Consider the following 19,722-nt stretch of genomic DNA (forward strand, 5'->3'; position numbering starts at 1 on the left):
CTGGTGTCTGCCTGTGACAGCAGGGATCTTGGGTATCTGCTCACTCTGGTGAGCCTGGCATCTAATGGGCACATGATGCCTGCCTTCCAGCTGAAGAGTCTGTGGAACAGACCTGCTGATATTCAGCCCTATGCCGCCGGCCACCTCTGAACTGTAGCTTGTCCACGTCAGCAGCTGCCCACCTGGAGTTCCTGACATTTTCCCTTTTCGTCACTTTAGCTTCCTTTTATGTTCCTGCAGAAAATTCCTTTGTTTTCTGAGCGCAGCTGGGTATATACAAGTGGTGGTATATGTAGGAGCTGGTTGTTTTGCAGCAGGGGTCTCCTCAGAGTGTCTAATCTGACACATTTGTGATTATTTTTCATCTTTGAATGAAGCAGGTTCTGAACACGGAACGTCACGCTTCGGGCTCTGATGCTCCAGCTGCCTGGTCGTCTGCTCTCGTCCCCACCTGTGCCCTGCCTGTACTCACATCCTGTGCTCCGTCCCATCTCAGCTGGATGACCTTGACTCTGCCGTCTAGGTCAAAATTCTTGCCTAGTTCCTGGTCCTTTCTGTCCTAGCCCTTAACACAGTGGCCATTGTATAGAAATCTTTGTTTTCATTTGCTTCACGTCTGAGTCTCTCCCCAAATGAGTGCAGGACTTTGTTGTCTTTAGCATGTCCAGGATCTAGCATGTGGCTCAGCACATAATAGGCACTCGATGATCATGTATTACTAGTAAATGAAGGACCCAGACAAGAGGCAGCTTTTCATCACAGATTCACGTAACCACTGGTACAGCAGCAACTAGCAGACAAGTAGGGTGCTGGAAGTTTTTACTAACTTCCAATTTCTCCTGGGAGCCTGACAGATGAAGAGCCCTGAGATCTCCCAAGAGACATATTGAATATCGAATTACACCAAGGGACGTGTTTATGACGCTAGCCGCAATAAATGCATGATGATGCTCTAACGCAGACTTGGCTGGACACACACGGCCCACAAATCCAGAATTCCTAGCCCCAAATCAGATCTGACCAGAAGGATCCCACCTGTAGTTGGCTGTTTTCCCTAGAGGCGATGTTGCCAGAACTACTATACACTTTGTTTCTCACCTGAGAATTTACATGTTTCCCCATTTGATTGGCAAGAGAGCTGGTAACCAGCTGCAGCCTGGCAGCGGTTCCGTGACACCAGGGGACCCATTCTCTCCAACTCTGCCCTATCTCAAACTCTTCTCCTGTGTCTCTCCTCTCTGCCTGGTGTTCATTAAGTCCTGGTTACCAGATATCCCCCCTTCGGTTACTCCTCACTTTGCAGTTTCTCAGCGTCATGTCATTTTAATTAGGAGGGTAATCCAGAGGCATCCGCTCCTGGGAAAGGAGCCTACACAGGCAGCTCCTGTCACCACTCTGTTCTCTGCTTCATCATCTGCAACGCTCTTGGTTTCTGATTAATAGTCCACGCTAATCAGTCTTTCTCATCATGGGCATAGTTCCTACTTTCTGGATCCATCTGGCTGCACAAGTTGAGATTCTTTTTTTTTTTTTTTGGTACTAGGAAATTTAAGCCAAGTTGGCTTATGCAGGAAATAAATGCATTATTTGTTTTTCTACAAACAGAACATGTGATGAAAAGTGGTTGAAGCAATGACATTGATTACTGCCCCTGACAAGACGTCCAGAGGAAGGGCAGGGCTTAACAGCTTGGTTATGCCATCAAGGACTTGGGCTCTTGCTGCCTTGGAATGTTAATTTCTTCATTTGTCCTCACGTCGTCATAAGATGGCTGCCACATTTTGAGTAACACATGTGGACATGACAATATTGGATTAAAAAGGAGCATTTTCTCTTGGTGTCTATTTTTATAGTAGAGAAAACATTCCTTAGAAGGCCTTCAATAGACTTCTCCTTCATCCTGTGGTCACAATCAGGCCACATTCCCTGCCACAGACACAAGGGAAGGAGGGGAGGAAGGAGAGTATGTGGCTTGGGTTTTTTGGCCTCTATGATGGAAAGTGGACTCTGACAGTAAAGAAGAAAAGATGGGGAAACAGAGAAACAAAAAATACATTTCCCAGCCTCCCTCGCAGTTAGGTTGGGGCTCTGTGACCAGCTCTGGCCAATAGACTAGGAGCAGCAGTGACAAGTGCCACTTCTAGGTTGAGGCCATTAAGCCAATGCACCAATCCCGGACTGCTTACTTCTAGACTTCCAGTTTCACAAGAAATATTGTAACTATTTTGGCTAAGGCACGGTGGTGGGGTTGCTATTATACCTTACTGAATAGACCCGGGTATACCCTTTACCCACCATGTTGGTTATCCTCCATTTGTCCCAATACCCACCTCAAATCCATTTCAATGTTTCCTGGCCCAGCTCTGCCCAGAGACTGATATACAAACTGCATCACACAGGTTCTCCTTGACCTCCAGTGTCCTGCAAGCCTCAGCTAATAGGAGGTAAAAGAAGGGGAGAAGATGTTGGGAGAGAGAGACCAGGGTATTGTAGCCTGCACTTTCTCTTTTCCTGGCATGGCTGCATCCCCTCTCGGATCACAGCTCTTGTCAGGTGGCCCTTCTCCATGACTTCAGCCCTCATGGGACTCTGGTAACACTGCTTCTTCCCTCTGACTGTTCAGGTCCAGGAGTAGTAATGTCTTCCCACTGTTGCTCATCCTGGGTACCTGTATTAGTTTCCTGTGATTGCTATAACAAATTACCACAAACTTGGTCTCCAATTTATGTATTTTTCCTTTGGTTACTTGTGCTTTTGGTGTCATATCTAAGAAACCATCGCCTCATCAAGGTCACAGAGATTTACACCTATGTTTTCTTCTAAGAGTTTCACATTTAGGTCTGATCCATTTTGAGTTAATTTTTGTATATAGTGTAAGACAGGGGTCCAACTTAATTCTTTTTCATCTCAATATCCAATTGCCCACCACCATTTATTGCAAAGACTATTCTTTCCTCATTGAATTGTCTTGAAAGTCAATTGATCATAGAGGTATGGGTTTGTCTCTGAACTTTAAATTCTATCCCATTGATCTATATGTCTGTCCTTATGCTAAGGAAGAGGCAGTAGTATCACACAGTCTTAATTACAATAGCTCTGTAGTAAGTTTTGAAATTGAGAAGTGTGGGTCCTGCCAGCTTTGTCCTTTTTCAAGACTGTTTTGGCTATTCTGGATGCCTTGCATTTCCATGTGAATTTTTGGATCAGTTTCATGTTTGTCCCCCGGTAAGAACCTGGAAGTCTCTAAGCCATCTTTGTGACCTACTACGCTTGGTAGGCTGTCTGGCCCATTAGTACCTACCAAACCTTGTTGAATTGAAGGACGTTCTCCAGGTCTGTTTGGCTGGAGCTTGAAACAGCTTCCACCCAGAAAAATGCTAAGTATTTGTTTCAATTCGAATGCATTGAACTGCAAGTACCAACTACAAAGGAATTAATAGTAGCCTAAAGCACAGGCTATTTATGGCTTACTTAACAAGGAGTTGGGAGGTAGGCAGGTCATTCAGCAATTCAGCCATGGCCATCTTTCTCTCTCCACTGTTTTCAGCTTTCTGGTTTTTCCTCACACTTGTCACCTCATCAGTACCAGAAGGCTGCATCATGCCATGTACCATGTCTATATGACAACATCTCAAAGAAGGAGTGGGGGTGGGGACAGAGACATTCTTTTCTAGAGGCTTATGTTTCATCCAGCTAGGAAGCCCCATCACACTTCACTGAGCAGAACTGGATCACACGTCCATCCCTAGCCCAGTCATTCGGGAAGGGGGTTTGAGATTACCACGACTCATTTAGGCCAATCCCTCTTCATTGGAAGCAGGCACCAGAGCATAATTTTCCCGAAATCTAGGTAAGTAGGGGTGGGGCAAGGTATCTGCTGTTGGGCAGCAGCGAATAGTATACACAATGCACAAAGTGGCGTTTTTGTAGCCTTGTGTAGTAACTCAACTTAAAACATTGTTTCTTTGAGAAAAATGTGTTCCCAGCACCAAAGAGAACTTGGGGACCCTTTCTTGAATCCTTTCGAAGGTATTTTAAATATTTTAGCTTGAGATCCAATTAAGAACATAAACTGTCCTGGTTCAGACAGTTAGAAGGGATGGTTAAATGGCTTAACATGCGTTGCGTGCCCAGGACGTTGCCAGCCTGTGGCTGTGTGCTGGGCCGCCAGAGACTCTGGGGAGATAAGGCCCAGTGCGGTGGGCACGGGGGTCCCCACAACCGAGATTGTCACCACTTTACAGTGTAAGTGGGATCTTAGTACATCAGAAGTCAGGGGAGCAGAAGGCGCTGGTCGGGGGCTGGGGCACCCCTGGCGCCGTGGGGAGGCGCTCTAACCCCTGCGCCCGCGCCTGGCCCCGCCGGCCTCCAGCCACAGGCGTCGCTGTGCGCTCCCGCCGGCCCGGAGTCGCGTTCCGTGGAGAACAGGAGCTCGCGCCGATCAGGGGTTTCAGTTTCTGGCGCGAACTTCCGCCGTTCCGAAGTTACACCGGGAATTGGCGCGATGTCCGGAGACAGCAGCGGCCGCCGGCCCGAGGGCCGGGGCCGGGGCCGGGGCCGCGACCCGCACCGGGATCGCACCCGCTCCCGCTCGCGGTCCCCGCTGTCGCCCGTGTCCCGCCGCGGCGCCGCGCCCGAGCGCAGGGAGGCCGCGGAGCGCCCGAGCTTGGAGGAGGAAGAGCCGTCGGATTCCGGGGACGAGATGGTGGACCCGGCGAGCTTGGAGGAGGAACCCGACCACGGCCTGTGCCGCCAGATCCGCCATCAGTACCGGGCGCTCATCAACTCGGTCCAACGTAAGGCGGGGCGCGGGGCGGGTGGGGCAGGTGCCAGACGCAGGCCCTGCGCGGCCCGGCTGCTCAGCGGCGCCCCGGGCTCGGCCGCGCCTCGGGTGGTGCCCTGAGTGCTCCCACATCCGTGGTGTCGATCGGGCTGCACGACCTTTGCAGGGGCACCCAGGTCCCCGCTGGGCAGGACGGCGCACCTGGAGGCCAGGCGCGGTCGGTGACTCGCCCGAGCCCAGACGGCGAGGAAGGAGGAGCAGTGGGACGTGGAGCCTAGGCTCCCCTCTTGCTTTCTGCAGTTCCCGGGAGTGGTCGCCCGCCTGGGAGCGGCACCCGAGAACTGTCAGAAATGCAAATGCAATCTGAAACCGGGAGTGGCCCGCCCATCTGCTGTGTGGCTCTCCAGGGGCTTGTGTGGCTTGCAGAGTTTGCGAACCATTCTGTTAGCGCTCCTTAAAGGCTTCGAGGAGTCAGCCTTTTGGGTGAAGGTTAGGTGGAGCCGGTCTCCTTTTAAAGTTCATGTTGCTTAAAGGGTACAGTCCACCTTTCTCTTCTGTACCTTTTTGGTTAAAAAGATAAAGATGTTTGAAGTAATTGCCCTGGGGCGGGGCTTGGATCTGGAGCTGGTGATCACTTTGTCAATGACTTGTTAGTGAATTATGAGCACATTTCCCAAAGCTTGTATTTTTAAAAATAGCTTGTATTTTTTTAAAATAGAAAACCGGGAGGATATACTGAATGCCAGCGACAAATTAACAGAGGTCCTTGAAGAGGCCAACACTCTGTTTAGTGAAGGTAATTCATTATTTTATATACGAAAGTTTTTTGTTATACGTTTAGGATCATTGTAATTAGGTTTATATAAGAGCCAAACTTTTGACATCAAACAATTCCCACATTTATAATAATAGTGCTTTACGAGTTTTTGGAAACTGCTTCATTGTTGCAATACTAAATATCACTTTTATGGTGCACTTACCATTCCTTAAGCGAATACTAAGGGCTTTCTTTACATGAAATTCTGGCGGTGGGGCCAGGAATCTGTTTTTATGAGCCACTCAGGTTGTTCTGTTGTTTGAGAACTTTACATGTATTATCTTTGATCTTTCTATTGTATTTACTGCTGGGTTCCCAGGATATATATATGCATTTGTTGAATGGATGAGTTAAAGAAAGAACTGAGCTGACCCCTGACTTCCTGTTTCTTTTCCTGTCGTCCTCCTGATTTCCCTTCCCTCAGTTCCTTGCTGTTGTTGGTCCACTTATAACACAGTGGGGGTGGCCATGTCTACAGGTGGACCTGTTGGTCTCCAGTCAGGGGGGTATGTGTATGACAGAGAGAGAGAAATCTCAGAGCACTGAGCTATAGACCATGGGGTAAGGGGGCTTTTAAAAAGAATCATGACTTCATTAAAAGCAGCAGCAGTGATGGAGCAGCAGTCTGTTCAGTGACAGAGGACAGGTCAGGGTACTCCCTGATGTAGGGCCTGGGTCACAGCCCTAGGACAAGTGGTCAGACCGCTTTCCTTCCAGGCCCCCCTCTGACAGTTCTGTGGGAACAGAAAGGGAGAATTTGGACAAGTGCAGCAGTAAAGAAGAGTCAACAGAACTTGCACTGCCAGATACCACAATTCCTCTTGTTCTCTGAGGACCAGAACAGTTATTTCTGGTCATTCGCTAGTATGGTTAGTATTGTCCCCTTTTAACATTTGTCTGTCTATGTGCTCTTAGATTTTTGTCTTTCTTACTCTGACCACACCTCCTTACCATTCCCCATCTTGCTCTACCGATTTGCTCCGTCTCACCCAGACCTTCCAGAACCAGCCTTTCCTTTTTACCTGGTCAAATCCCTCCTCGACCCTCTTTAGCTTTTTCTTTCCCAAGCCTGGACCCCCAGTCAGTCTCCTCAAGGTTACCCTCAACTCTTTCATTCCCTTCATACTTTACTGTGCATCTTGATAGTTTTTGATCTACATTCCATTTCCCCACTCGGCTATTTCCACTGTGCTGACTGTATTACCTCTTTATGGCAAAATGATCGACTCAGCCGGGCCTGAGGAGTTGGTCAGCAAACAGAGTTCTAGATCCTCGGTGTACGTGGATTTGATGGTCTCAGTTTTATCTCTGCAGAGGCCTTCAGAGCCATCCACCGCAGAGCTCTTTCCTTACAGTACGTGCTGTGAGGCAAATGGGTGAGGGAGATCTAGACCAGCCCGGGAACCGGCGTCTGCCTGTTCTTCGTGCTCTCAACTCCTTGCCACGTCTGCACCCTCCTGAAATAAAACTGAGGGGGGGAAAGTGACTTCTACACACAGACACCGGAGTCAGCACGTACATTTGGGAAATCAGTGCTCTAATGGAATGGCCTCGAGGAACAAGCCAGGCATAGGCATTTCTGTGCTTGAACTTTGCTGTGTTCCTCTCTGCTTGGCTTCCTCTTCAGTTTGCCTTTGCACATGTCCCAGAGCACTGTTTCACGCTCCGTTTCCTAAGGGGTCTGATTACCCCGTCTCTGTTAAGCCTGGCTGTGTCCTCCAGTGGCCCCTTCCCTCACCTCCCCAAGCTTCATCTCAGGTTCCCTTCTTGTCTCCTTTTATTTAAATCTCCTCTCTGTAGCTTAGCTTAAGTCTCATGTCCTCTGCCAAACCTTTTTGGATCGTCCATCCACAGAGGTCACTGCCCTGTTGCCTGTAGATTGTGCAATGGTGCCGCCACGAGGAAGTGTGGGTTTCTTTGCCACCCAGCACGTACCCATTATTTTAGCAGAGGCCCCCTGACAACTTATCTGTCACTGGTCAACAAAACACCATGCCAACCAAGCCCAGTGCCTTACATATAGTGGGCGTTCAATTTGACTTACGTCGGCACAGGTGATAATAGTCACTAGGATGGTTTATTGGCATCCAGGGGAAAAGTCAGTGATACAGATGAGAGAAGTTTTGTTAAACTGGGGTCATTAAGAAATTGTGGTCCAATTCTCAGGAGTAGGACAAGTGGATGGTGGATGCAGCTGGCTTTTAGGAAGACTAGTCAGCTTTGATTCCAGATTCTGGTGAGTTGGGCAGGGGAGCCAAGCTTTTAGAGGGAGATGGGCATGTTTTGAGATTGTTTGTTTCAGTGGGAAATGCTGATTGTCTAGTTGAAAGTAACGGGGCATGCCTATGGATAGCGTGTATTTGGTAACTTGTGTATTTTTCTTCTTTCTTGTCTAGTGTCCCGAGCAAGAGAAGCAGTCCTAGATGCCCACTTTCTTGTTTTGGCTTCAGATTTGGGCAAAGAAAAAGCAAAGCAGCTGCGTTCTGATCTGAACTCGTTTGATATGTTAAGATATGTTGAAACTCTAGTAAGTTCAAAGCTACAGAATCTTAATAAAAAATGTTTCATCTGTCACGTACTGTATAATTACCTACGTTGCTTATTATATCCATGTGCATTTTTTACTGTTTTTTTGCTCTCAGATTCCTTCAAAGAGATCTTACCAAATTAAACATGACAGCAGAGCTAGGTGGTGGAATCTTGGTTGGAAGCTTAGAGCAGTTTAGAAATCTCTAGCCTTCTAAGGCTCTGGGTGCTATGTTTATTTACAAATGGCCAGTTTTTCCTAAATCACCTATCAGTTCATAAGTGTTCCAGCTCATTCTCAGTGACCTGGGACCTTTGCCCATGGGTGGACCAAAGCCCACAATGCAGGTGGCAGCAGAGCTCAGCTAGAGAAGAATTGGGTCTGGTGAAGGGGTGTGTTTTGATTTGTCTTTGAGAATATTTCAGAACCATATAAATATACTTGGGGTTTTGCTTTTTTTGGGGTTTTGTTGTTATTTAATTCACCTTTCTTTGCCTCTTAATAAGTTTGAATGATTGTTACCTGAAATTTTGTAACTTTTCCTTGATGGTTTACCCAAAAAAAGCACAGCACAGTGAGACTGACCTTGTACCTTACTCTGTTGTCTTTTTTTCTTGATTCTACTGAGCCAACTTCTGTGCTAACATTTCTGTTAGGACATGGAATTCCTGACTGGATGTTTGTTAAATGGTTATTAAAATGATTTAATACCATGAGATCTGACCAGATATATTAATTATTTGTAAAGGTATGAGGTTTTTGTTGTTTTAAAAACCTTAATTTTTTTCAAATTTAGATTTAACTTACATTTCAAACCTTAAATATTTCTTTTTTTTTTTTTTTGCCATTTTTATTTTGAAGTATAATGCATTTTTTAAAAATGCACACTAATATATGGCTCAATAAAGTGACCCTATCACTTGATTAAAGTTATCTTTTTTAAAATTACTTTTGTTGATCAGGATAAGTGCTGTACTTTAAATAACATATCAAAATAAATCCCAGAAGTCTTAAAGAATTCCATATGCAATGCTACATTAATAGCTGGCTAGTATCCATGTGGGGAAGAGCTTTCCAAGTGTAACACCAAACGTAGAGGCGATAAAGAAAAGATGAGTAGATCTGACCAGACAAAAACTGGAACTTCCTACAAGTGTGTGGTGGTGGACGGGACAGCAAGAGAAGAGCTGATGTGACCGAAGCTCACTGCCCGGGCGCTTGCAGCTTCTCTTGTCTTCAAAATTGGATTCTCTTTAATAGGGTTACGCTCTTTTTTATGTTGTTTTTTTTTGCGAAATTACCGTTTTAATTTGGTAACTTCTAGGCATTTTATAATTTTATAATGTAAGACAAGTAATACTGTCATAAAAGCAAATTTAACGTAAGACATTTTCTGTGAGATAGTTTGAGGTAAGAGAATTCTTAGGCTCCCGCCAGCTTTTCCCTGGAAGGCAGTTTCCAGGTGAACAGTTGTCTCACTGGCGCCAGGCCACTGCTGTCCAGATGTGCTGAGATGCACGCCGAATAGAGGTCTTCAGGAGGTTGGGGGAAAATGAAAATCTGAATGCCAGCTCAACTTCCCTGTTCTGTCTTGCAGCTTTTGATTTGGAATGTGCTTTCATATTTTTATAGGAAAGCTAGTACAGCTTTACTAGTATTTTATAAATGACCTACTTGTGATCCAGAAACTCCCAGCGGGCCCAGTTCTTTTGGTTTACCTAAACCCCGCAGCCTGCCGTGGGCTAGAGCCTTGGCACTGGGGTATTTGGGGCTGGGTAAGTCTTTGTGGTGGGGGCCTGTCCTGTGCACTGTACGGTATTCAGCACATCATGGCATCCACTAGGTTCCGCGAGCACCCTCCCACACAGTTGTGACAACCAGAAATGTCTCCAGATGATGCCAAAAGTCCCCTGGGGGCTGGATCGCCCTAGTTGAGAACCATCATCTCACTTTCTCACCAAACGGTTCTCAGTCCATTGAGAAATACCTTCTGCCAAAAGAAAGTACCTTTGAAAACAGGAATTTGTATTTAAAATTATCTTTATAATAAGAAAGATAGCCAACATGTTCAGACACTGAAACAGACTTTGCCTGTGGCCTCTTATTTAAAGTTTAGTAACATAGATTATTGGACGTGGTCAATGATTGCTTGTGGCTTAACTGGGGTTTTTTGTTTCCCTTCATTTTTGTAGCTGACACATATGGGTGTAAATCCGCTAGAAGCTGAAGAACTCATCCGTGATGAAGATAGTTCTGATTTTGAATTCATAGTCTATGACTCCTGGAAAATATCAGGCAAAACAGCAGAAAACACCTTTAATAAAACCCATACATTCCACTTTCTGTAAGATTATTTTAAAACTCCAACAGATCAGCCATTTGTAAACCTGAAATTGTTTTTTATTGTAGGGACAAAAGTTATTTGATACGGTACAGGGGACGATCACCGTGCCATTGTTTGCAGACTTTCTAAACTTTGACTTAAAGCCCATCAAATCTTTCTGTGGGTGGGACCTCATCCTGCTTAATTTTCAGCAGGAAAGGCCGAGGGCCACAGTCTCCTCACCAAGACTCTGCTGGCTCCTTTGCTTTCTGGCGGGAGAATTTGGGTCTGTGGCATGCCTGGCTTTGTTTTATCATTTTTCAGATCCTCGTTATGGAGGAGGATGATACCTCCTATAAAGGTTATCTCAAGGGCCTAGCAATATATGTAAAGTGCCATATATTGTGTAATTCCCTGTGGGATGATCCCTGATCTATATTCAAAGACTACTTGAATCACCGTTATGTAAATTTCCCAGTTCATTTTTTGGAAACAACTCTAATTTTGAAAAGTTTTCTTTATAGTATTCAAATGAAACTGGTGTCTATCTTAATTTCCTAGATCAGTCCTACGGAGAATGTTAAGCACAGCTCTTGCTGGTTCTTTTGTGAGACAGCGTTCACATCTGTTGCTCTTGTTCCCCAGTAGGTACTTTGTCTAGGGTCACCAGCCAGGTTCTTTCTTCCTTCCGTGGTATAGCTCCTGGGCATGTGTCTCTTCTGACTCACTGTTCTCAACCTCCTGAGATTGTTCGTTTCTCAGTTAGAAGACTTTGGAGATGCAGGTGTAGTAGGTCTGTGTTGTAGGGCCAGGCACTTATTTTTAACAAGCGTTGGGGTAACTCATTACATATTATAGCATAAAGATCAAACTTCTTTATTATAGGGTAAATTCCAATTCTTGGTTTTTGACTGTTGAGTTCAGGCTCTGTCATCAATCCTAGGATCTAAGGCTAGCCTTTTGTGATGTGACTTGAACTTTATCTCCTCATCCTGCCCAACTTCCAGCTGTAATGAACTATTAGGTTGGTGCAAAAGTAATTGCGGTTTTTGCATTTTTTTTTTTTTTTTAACCTTTTAAACCGCAATTACTTTTGCATCAGCCTAATACTTAGAACTCTGTGTCCCTGCACTTGCTGTTCTCTTGGCTTTCAATGTCTTTCCCCCCATCTTTCCATCTGATAAGATTTATTTATCCCACAGGCCCCAACTTGGAAGACTCTAGTAACTTCTCCAGACAGAGGTACCAGTGTAGAATCAGATTTCCCAAGAAGATTACTTGCATGTCTGGAGAGATAGCTCTGCTCAGAGGCTGTCATAGCACTTGAGTGATACTCCGGCTCCGTAGGACCACCATAGTATGTTGAGCTCTGTGTGCATGAGTATCTGTCTGTCTACACTGTATACTCTGAGCTCTTCGCGTATAGAGACCACCTGGGTCTAAATTCTCGGGGCCTTACTCTCTACATGATGCATCTCTTATTATAGCTTAAGTCTGTATTAGGGCTTTCTGAGGAGGTGGAGGGAGTCCAAAAGGGAAAGGAATGCCATGGCCTCTGCTGACCTGTAATCCTAAGAGGTGTGTTCTGTAGTCACAGGCTGTGAGCCTTCTCCCTGGCACACCTGGTCCAAGGGCTTAACCCCAGTGGAGCTGTTTGTTCCCCTCCCCTACATGTTCGTCCTTCCCCTGATCTCTGAAGTTGGCTTTGCAAAATAGACAGACAATAGGCTAGCTAGCAGAACAGAGGCTCACTGTTCAGATGTGAAAGTGTTTGAGGAGGTACCCAAGGTTGAATAAAACTCCTAGGAGTTCTTTCAGAAACTCAGAGGGAGCAGAAAGGATGTCACAAACCCAACAAGAGTCTTGGTCTGATGTCAGCTCGTAAGTCACCGATGCCTGGTCAGAATTTCACTATTACCATGGGAACTGCTCTCAGTTAGTGAAATTAGTTTGTTTAGAAGACAAAGACATGAAAGCATATTTTTCATTAGGTTGGGTTCAATACAAGGAGAATGCCCTGTTCCAAAGCCACGACCTGATCGTCCAAGAAAAGCTCCTGTGATAAAAGAGCGGGGGGAAATGCCTGCCCAGGTTTGTTTTTGCAAACGTTGCTTTTTAAAACACCTAAAGTTAAAACAGCCATTAATGTAATGTACATGCAATTTGACCATCTTTTCTTAGCTTTCAGGTCTAGAGTCACTTAAATAATCACTTTACATGTAAACCTTTAAACTTTTTATTGGATTGACCATTTGTCTTAGTTTTAACTCATTTCTGTAGTTTGAATCAGTTCTAAACCAGTGTTTCTCAACCTCAGCATTATCCCCATTTGGGGCTGTATTATCCCCATTTGGGGCTTCTTTGTTGTGGGAGGCTGTCCTATGTGTTATAGGATGTTTAACAGCATCCTGGGCTTCTTCCCACGAGATGCCAATGGCATCTTTCTTCCCCACTCCTAGTTGTGACAGCCAAATATTGGCTCATGTCACTCCCCGTTGAGAGCCACTGTTCTAAAGTACCCTCTGTATTTTGCTATTTTATGGTCAACCTGAAAATGGCTGATTTGGTAATGTTACTCCCCTGTAAAAAAATTAATATAAGAATGTTACTGAAAGTAGAACATTTTTTCGTTCAATTATAAATTTTAAGATGGATTAAAAACTACTAGCAATCCCCTATAACAAGACATTTAGAGGAATTTGGATAGGTAAGAGCACAGAAAATGTTAACAGGCAAGTACATCAGCCTGTTTGATGATGACTTTATATTTTCAGTTAAAAAGAATGGAAGAATCTCATCAAGAAGCCACAGAAAAAGAAGTAGAAAGAATCTTGGGATTGTTGCAAACATATTTTCAAGAAGATCGTAAGTATGATACCAAATTCTTGGGATTGTTGCGAACATATTTTCGAGAAGATTGTTAAGTATGATATCAAATTCAAAATGGAGCAATTGGTATTTATCAGTTAGATCTGTGTCACTTTCAATGAGCAGGTATTTTTACTTAAAAAGCATTTTCAGTTATATGTATTGAATCATTTTAATTCTTTGGCATATGTAGTTCATGAGGCATCTCCCCTTCAGAAATGCTGTGTGAGAACGTTGCTGGAGTAACTTTTCACTTTTATTTTTAAAAGGTGGGGTATTTTTTTCTGTTGAAAAATAAAACATAACATACAAGTGAGAAAAGTAAGAAGTGCCTATTCCACCTCTTTTCACTCCCCAGAGGTAGCCACCTGTAAAACCTGATGTGTATATTTTTAGATTATCTTAGGTTTATGTCAGTCATATAAATATACACTAAAGTAGTTAGGATGTTTTTGTTGGTTTTTTGCATTTTTAATATACACATTCTCCTGCAACATGATTTTTCCATGTGGACATTTTCCCATATCAGTACAGATAGATCCTCCTTACTCTGCAGGAGTTCTCTTCATATGGCTATATCATAAATACATTGAGCAAATCCTCTATATGTGGATGAGTAAGTTCTTTATAGCATTTTACTCGTGTATAAACTGCAGAAGTGAAAAATCTGTGCATGCAACTTTATGCACATGTGCTAATATTTCTGCAAGACAGCTTTGTAGAGGAGCGGTGCCATGTCCGTGGGTGTACATATTTTTAATAGACACGCCACATTGCCCTCTAGAAGGGTTGTATTGATTTATACTCCTACAACAGAGGGCCTATTTCTTTGCTCTAACACTAGAGGGTATTGGTCTTATTGATAAGCAAAAATTATTTTCTTAAGGAATTTTTTCCTCTTTTGTCTGTAGCTGATACTCCTATGTCTTTCTTTGATTTTGTGATTGATCCACAATCGTTCCCCCGTACGGTGGAAAACATCTTCCATGTTTCCTTCATTATAAGGGTAAGATTTATTTCTCTAATTGCTCTTACTTGCTTTTAAAAGGATAAATAATAAAAGCCATAGATGGGAGCTGGCAAAGATTTTTGTACTAATCGGTATGCATTGTAGACCCATTGTAGCAAAATATTAATACACCTGTAGGCAAAAGAAACCAGCTAAAACAAGGAACAAGTTCAAAATTTGTGTGCTTGCTTTTACATTTTAGAAATTATTTAGTGAAAGAATTGGCAAAATTTGAATATGGAACTATAGGTTAAATAACTATGGCATAAATGTTAAATTTCCCGAAATTGATAGTTGTCATGATATGTAAGAGTATCTTTGTTCTCAAGAAACACACACTGAAGTATTAGGGGAAGGGGTCAAGTCTATCACTAACTCTCAAAAATTAATAATACATATAGTTAGTGATAAAGTGAATGTGGCAAAACTTACTTGAACAATTAGTGATATTGGGTAAAGGCTATAGAGGAGTTTTTACAGCAGTCTCTAACTCTTAAGTTTGAAATCATTCTGAAATCGAAGGTCAAAAAATGTTGCTTGGAAATTTGCTTTAGACTGTCTTTACGTCTTTAGTCTTATCAGGTTGCTTTCCTGCATAGTGTAACATGACTTTGATCTTAACCTTAGTCCAAAACCTTGTATTGACCAAAGTATTTCCCCCCAAATGATAACAAAGGCATATTTTATCATTGGTAAATGATAGAATTATGCATAATAAAATGTGGAGTATTCAAACATCTGTTTAAATGAGTTGGAGGCAATACAGTTCCAGTTTTATTTAAGAGACCCTCAGGATAGAGGCTCTGGGTAAGAAACCTGAGACATAGTCCATTAAAAGAAAGCTGTCCAAGTCTTGTCCATGTAGTCTCATTAATGTTATGTGTTCATTGCCTGAGGTATGGAATTTTCTAATTGAGTAATTTTTGTCATCCAATCGTTGTAAGTTTTGAACCTAAATTTTGGTCTTCTGCTAAAGCATTTTTGTGTTTTAGGATGGTTTTGCAAGAATAAAACTTGACCAAGACCGACTGCCCATAATAGGTAAGTGAAACTATGTTCAGAAAAATTGGTTTTAGAGAAAACATGTTTGTTACTAGCATTTATGAAATGTATTTGACTAATGCAAATGAGTTTTCATTTTCCATAACAAACTTTTATAATGCTGTGTCTTGCTCAACTGAAAATACTGGAAACATGGTCATCATCAATGTCATTGATTTAACATCTGTAAAGATTAACAAGGAATGATATCATTTCCCTCAAATTTGAATTTAGAAGGTTTCTAATTGCAGTTACTTTTGAAGTTTTCTTCTTTCTTTCTTTTTTTCCGATGCCAGTTCCTTCTCTCCCTGAAAGAATCTTTAAATCTTAATTGAATAATCTCACACTCTCCATTACTCTTTTCCTTTCAAGTTCTCCAGTAGAGACTAGTAAGTACTTTTATTGCAGTTGTGTGTGACTCAATTTCATGTTGGACTCACTAGGGCTTAGCTCTGTGGTTGGTACATCGATATGCAGAGGTTTGCAAATGACTGGAATGTGTTACTCTCCTATATGTTTGTTTTTAATGGCAGCAAATGGGATTACTTGCTACTGTAATAATATTACAGCTCAGTGATGCATGAAATCCTAATAAGTATGTAATATTATAAGTAGCTTCTTGATAAAAGTTTCATTCCTATTATTCATCAGTTTCTGTTCAGATTACCTCTTCTGATTCGATAACCCTTGAAAACTTTGTCTTTCACACAGAGCCCATTAATAATGAAGAAAGTGAGAGCATTGACCAAAACACCCAAGTTAGGAATCAAGGCATTATAGCTTTGAGTTATCGCGACTGGGAGGTAAAGCTCTGCACGTTGACCCTGGGGATTTCTGGGTAGTTCTGACCTGGTTTGCTATAAACCCAGTGGCCAAATGCTCTGTGTTCTCTGCCAGGAGATTGTGAAGACCTTTGAGATCTCAGAGCCTGTGATTACCTCAAGCCAGAGCCAGCAGAGGCTAAGTTCTTGACGTGGCGGAAGGTAATGTTTCCTGTGGGACAGCTGCATGTTTTATTAAAGTTGGCATTCCAGACCATCCCATCCTGTGACATTCTAGTGAAATTTGGGTTTTGCTTTCCTCTAGTGCTCCATTCTTAGAAGGTGTGTACTGCTGGGAAAGACAGAGTAGGAGCTAGCAATTGCAAGTTCCCTCCTTTGGGTTAATTACTTTGCTGTTCTTATGATGTACAGTTGATAGAGGCAGTGTTCTTAGTTCTTAGTTTGGCTCCCCTCACCCCCCCAACATAACAAATTGATACATAACGGTAAGTGGAATGTTGAATCCTCCCATCAGTTTTGTTCATTGTCCCATTAGATTTCCTTATTTTATAGGAACAAAGCAGTCAAGGAGGATTACCTTTGTATGCAGTTAGACAGTGGGCATTTCTGAAATCTGAGTTATGTCATGAAATAATTTTTGGTTTTTATGAAAGAGAACATTGCTAGAAGGAAATCTTAGTCATGGTCTGGCATTCTGTCCCGTAGACAGCTGTGGGTGGGAATCAGATGCCTGGATTCTGCTGGCTCTGCCCCTTACTTTTAAATGTTGGGCAAGTCACTTACTGTCACTCAGCTTCATTTTCCTTATCTATAAATCCATCCTAAAATGGAGATTTTGAATTAGATGATTGCTAAGGTTTTTTTCCCCTAGGATAATCGAGGGAGAAGGGAGTATTGACATAAGATACATATGTGGGTTACTATGGGCCTACTCTGAGGAGGGGCTAGCTGTTAGATTTCATGTATGTTTAGTAAATGGACTTTTGATTTATGAACTGTTAACCAGCTTTTTTTCCCCTTTTTTCTTAGGACCCAAGGGGATAGTGAAATCCAAAAAGGACAGCAGCATCTATTGTATATACTGTATGATTAAACATTTTTAAAGACAGATTGTTTTAGTAAAACGTAGCTTTTGATAGTTAATGAGCTTGTCATGGTTGTCTTTGATTAAATGAAATTCACTGCCATATTCACAAATAATTGTAGTTATTCTTTATTTTCTGTTATCGGGAAAGTTTCTTCTTTCTCCATTCCTGTCCCATTGAAAGTTTTAGTTAGGTTTTAATGGCCTCAGTTATTATGGTTCCTTTTACATCTCCTTAGCTGTAAAGTTAGCTAATCGAGTCAACAAATATTAGGTTGTACGATATGAAATTGTTTTTATAAGTGAAACGTGGTCAACGTATGATTCAGCCTGTGATTTAACACAAGAAAGTATTCAATCCTCGGCCAAGCCGGCTGGACTACTTTCCCCAGCAAAGCCCGTCCTGGATCATCTCACCAACAGTCCTCTGTACACACAGGCTGCTGTTACCACTGAGGAAAACTACACAACACGGTGGGGAATGCTATTCCCCTTCTTCTAATCTTTGTTGGGCATTCATGGCTGACCCTGACCTTCTGAGTCCCTAGTTGGTTCCTTTTCCCAGTCTCTAACTTTCTGTATCTGTCCTTTCTCATTCTGTCCCTCTGGTGTCAGAGGTAAGGTGTCTCTTCTGTGGAAGGCTCTGGATTCTAGGTCTTCCTGCATCTGCAGTTCTCTGCTCTGCCAGTCATCCCCTCTCTGTATCTAGTGCTTTCCCTTCAACCATGCTCATCTCTCATCTTAAAAAAATTATTGTGACCCTTCTCAAGTTACCGTCCTGTCTCCCCTTTAAATAAGAGCCTCTTGCAATTTCCCCTTTTGTCAGTCATTGAGCCATAGGAATTTTGCACCTCCTTCTGACCATTCTACTGAGGCTGTTTTATGCCAAATTTATTGGTGATTTGTTTCCAAATCGTTGAATCCACTGGATAAGTGCTGGTCATTTGACACTTGAAAATTTACTTGCTGAAAAGGTACATTCTGTGTCTAATGCTTTCCCTGGTTCCCCTTCCACCATCTTACTGCATTTGTATCCTGAACATTATTTGTATCCCAAAACTTTATATGACTAAACTTCTCCAAAAAACAACAGATACATATAACCAACGGCTTCTTGGACAGTAACTGGGCTCTTTGAAACATGTATAAAACAGCTACTAAATCTTTTGTCCCTGTAATCCCTATACTGCTACTTTTCCTACTTTATTTCCCCAGAAAGAAAGCTATGAATTCCTTTCCTTTTCACCCTCCACAATCTCTACCTTAATCAGTCACTAATTCTCGTCCAGTCTCTTGATTCACTCCATCTTGCCTATGTTTCTGCCACAGACGCCCATCTGGTGTCCCCCACGTCCCGTCTGTCCTTCAGATTTGTTCCACTTCTTCAAAACCACAGCTGTCCATTGATGGTCAAAGCCTTGCGTGATCAGACCCGTTGCCTGCATTTAGAGGCTTACTTCCTCCTCTCCAACCTCTAGTCATCCCTTTCATCTCTGTTAACCAGCTTTGTTGAGATACCACTCACATACCATACAATTCACCCATTTAAAGTATATTTCATTGTTTCTTCAGTCCAGTCAGGGTTGTGAATCGCCACAATCTGATTATAGAACATTCTTACCGCCCCGACCCTTACCCTTGGCAGTCACTTCACCTTCCTCACCCCTTAGCCTTAACCGCTGATCTACTTTCTGTCTATACATTTGCCTATTTCTCTCCCCCAAAATTTGCCTATTCTGGGCATTTCACATAAAGGGAATCACACATGTGGTCTTAACATAATTTTTCAAGCACGCATGTTTTGTGTTGCCTTCCTCTTCCCCTTCTTTCATTTACTTTCTACTTGTTTCAAATGCACCTCCCGTAAGAAACTTAAAAAGTGGTTACCTTTTCCAAACCAAGGTGGAAAAGCTGGTACTTTGCATTCCGTACCTTTCTGGAACTAATGAGTTTTCTAACCATGTACTCTTTCACTGTTTTTAAAAATTATCAACAAAAGTTATCTAGACAGGCTGCTTATGGGCCACTTTTTCTATTTCTAACTTCTAAATTGAAAAAAGAAAAAAACCAAATGCATCTTATCTTTTAAAAGTCAAACTCATGGCATATCCCCAAAGCCTTTCTCTTCCTTCAGAACTTTGTGTTTTAGTAGCAGGTGGGTCTTACCTCAGGTATCTGGTTGACGTTCCTCATCTATTTATTTGCGCATCTTTTCTGGTGGAGTTCCCCCAGGGCCAGGGTTGTGCCTTATTTCTGTGCTGATGGAGGCTGGCAGGAGGTAGGCATCAGCGTTGAATATGGGCCATGCTTTCCTCCTAAGGAGTTACTATCACGGGTGCATGCTCTCACTCTCCACGTTCCCCATAAAGTGCTACCCTACTCTCGTCCATATTCTCAATAAGAGCATTTTATACTACTGAATTGGACATGTCCTGTTTCATCTGTTCTCTTCCCCAGATAGATTGTAATCCCCTTGGAGGGCTGTGTC

At 42.9% G+C, this 19,722-nt stretch overlaps 1 protein-coding gene across 1 annotated transcript; it reads left to right on the plus strand.

Annotated features, from left to right (window-relative positions):
* Positions 1–4,405: 4,405 nt before the first annotated feature.
* Positions 4,406–17,350, plus strand: NSMCE4A (NSE4A component of SMC5/6 complex). The gene is made up of 11 exons (XM_019752929.3): positions 4,406–4,796; positions 5,502–5,579; positions 7,997–8,127; positions 10,320–10,471; positions 12,442–12,541; positions 13,225–13,315; positions 14,230–14,324; positions 15,320–15,368; positions 16,080–16,171; positions 16,266–16,351; positions 17,180–17,350. Exons 1-10 carry the CDS (start codon positions 4,505–4,507, stop codon positions 16,338–16,340), a joined length of 1,155 nt encoding a protein of 384 aa, XP_019608488.1. The 5' UTR covers positions 4,406–4,504; the 3' UTR covers positions 16,341–16,351; positions 17,180–17,350.
* Positions 17,351–19,722: the final 2,372 nt, after the last annotated feature.

Source organism: Rhinolophus sinicus, chromosome 15 (genome assembly GCF_057876585.1).
Source record: "Rhinolophus sinicus isolate RSI-liver-muscle chromosome 15, RSI-T2T, whole genome shotgun sequence".
In the NCBI taxonomy this organism is placed as follows: domain Eukaryota; kingdom Metazoa; phylum Chordata; class Mammalia; order Chiroptera; family Rhinolophidae; genus Rhinolophus; species Rhinolophus sinicus.

Coding starts and splice junctions, on each gene's coding strand:
- NSMCE4A (XM_019752929.3), top strand. CDS start 4,505: ATGTCCGGAGACAGCAGCGGCCGCCGGCCCGAGGGCCGGGGCCGGGGC. Junction 4,797..5,501: donor GCTCATCAACTCGGTCCAAC/GTAAGGCGGGGC, acceptor TTTTTAAAATAG/AAAACCGGGAGGATATACTG. Junction 10,472..12,441: donor ACCCATACATTCCACTTTCT/GTAAGATTATTT, acceptor ATTTTTCATTAG/GTTGGGTTCAATACAAGGAG.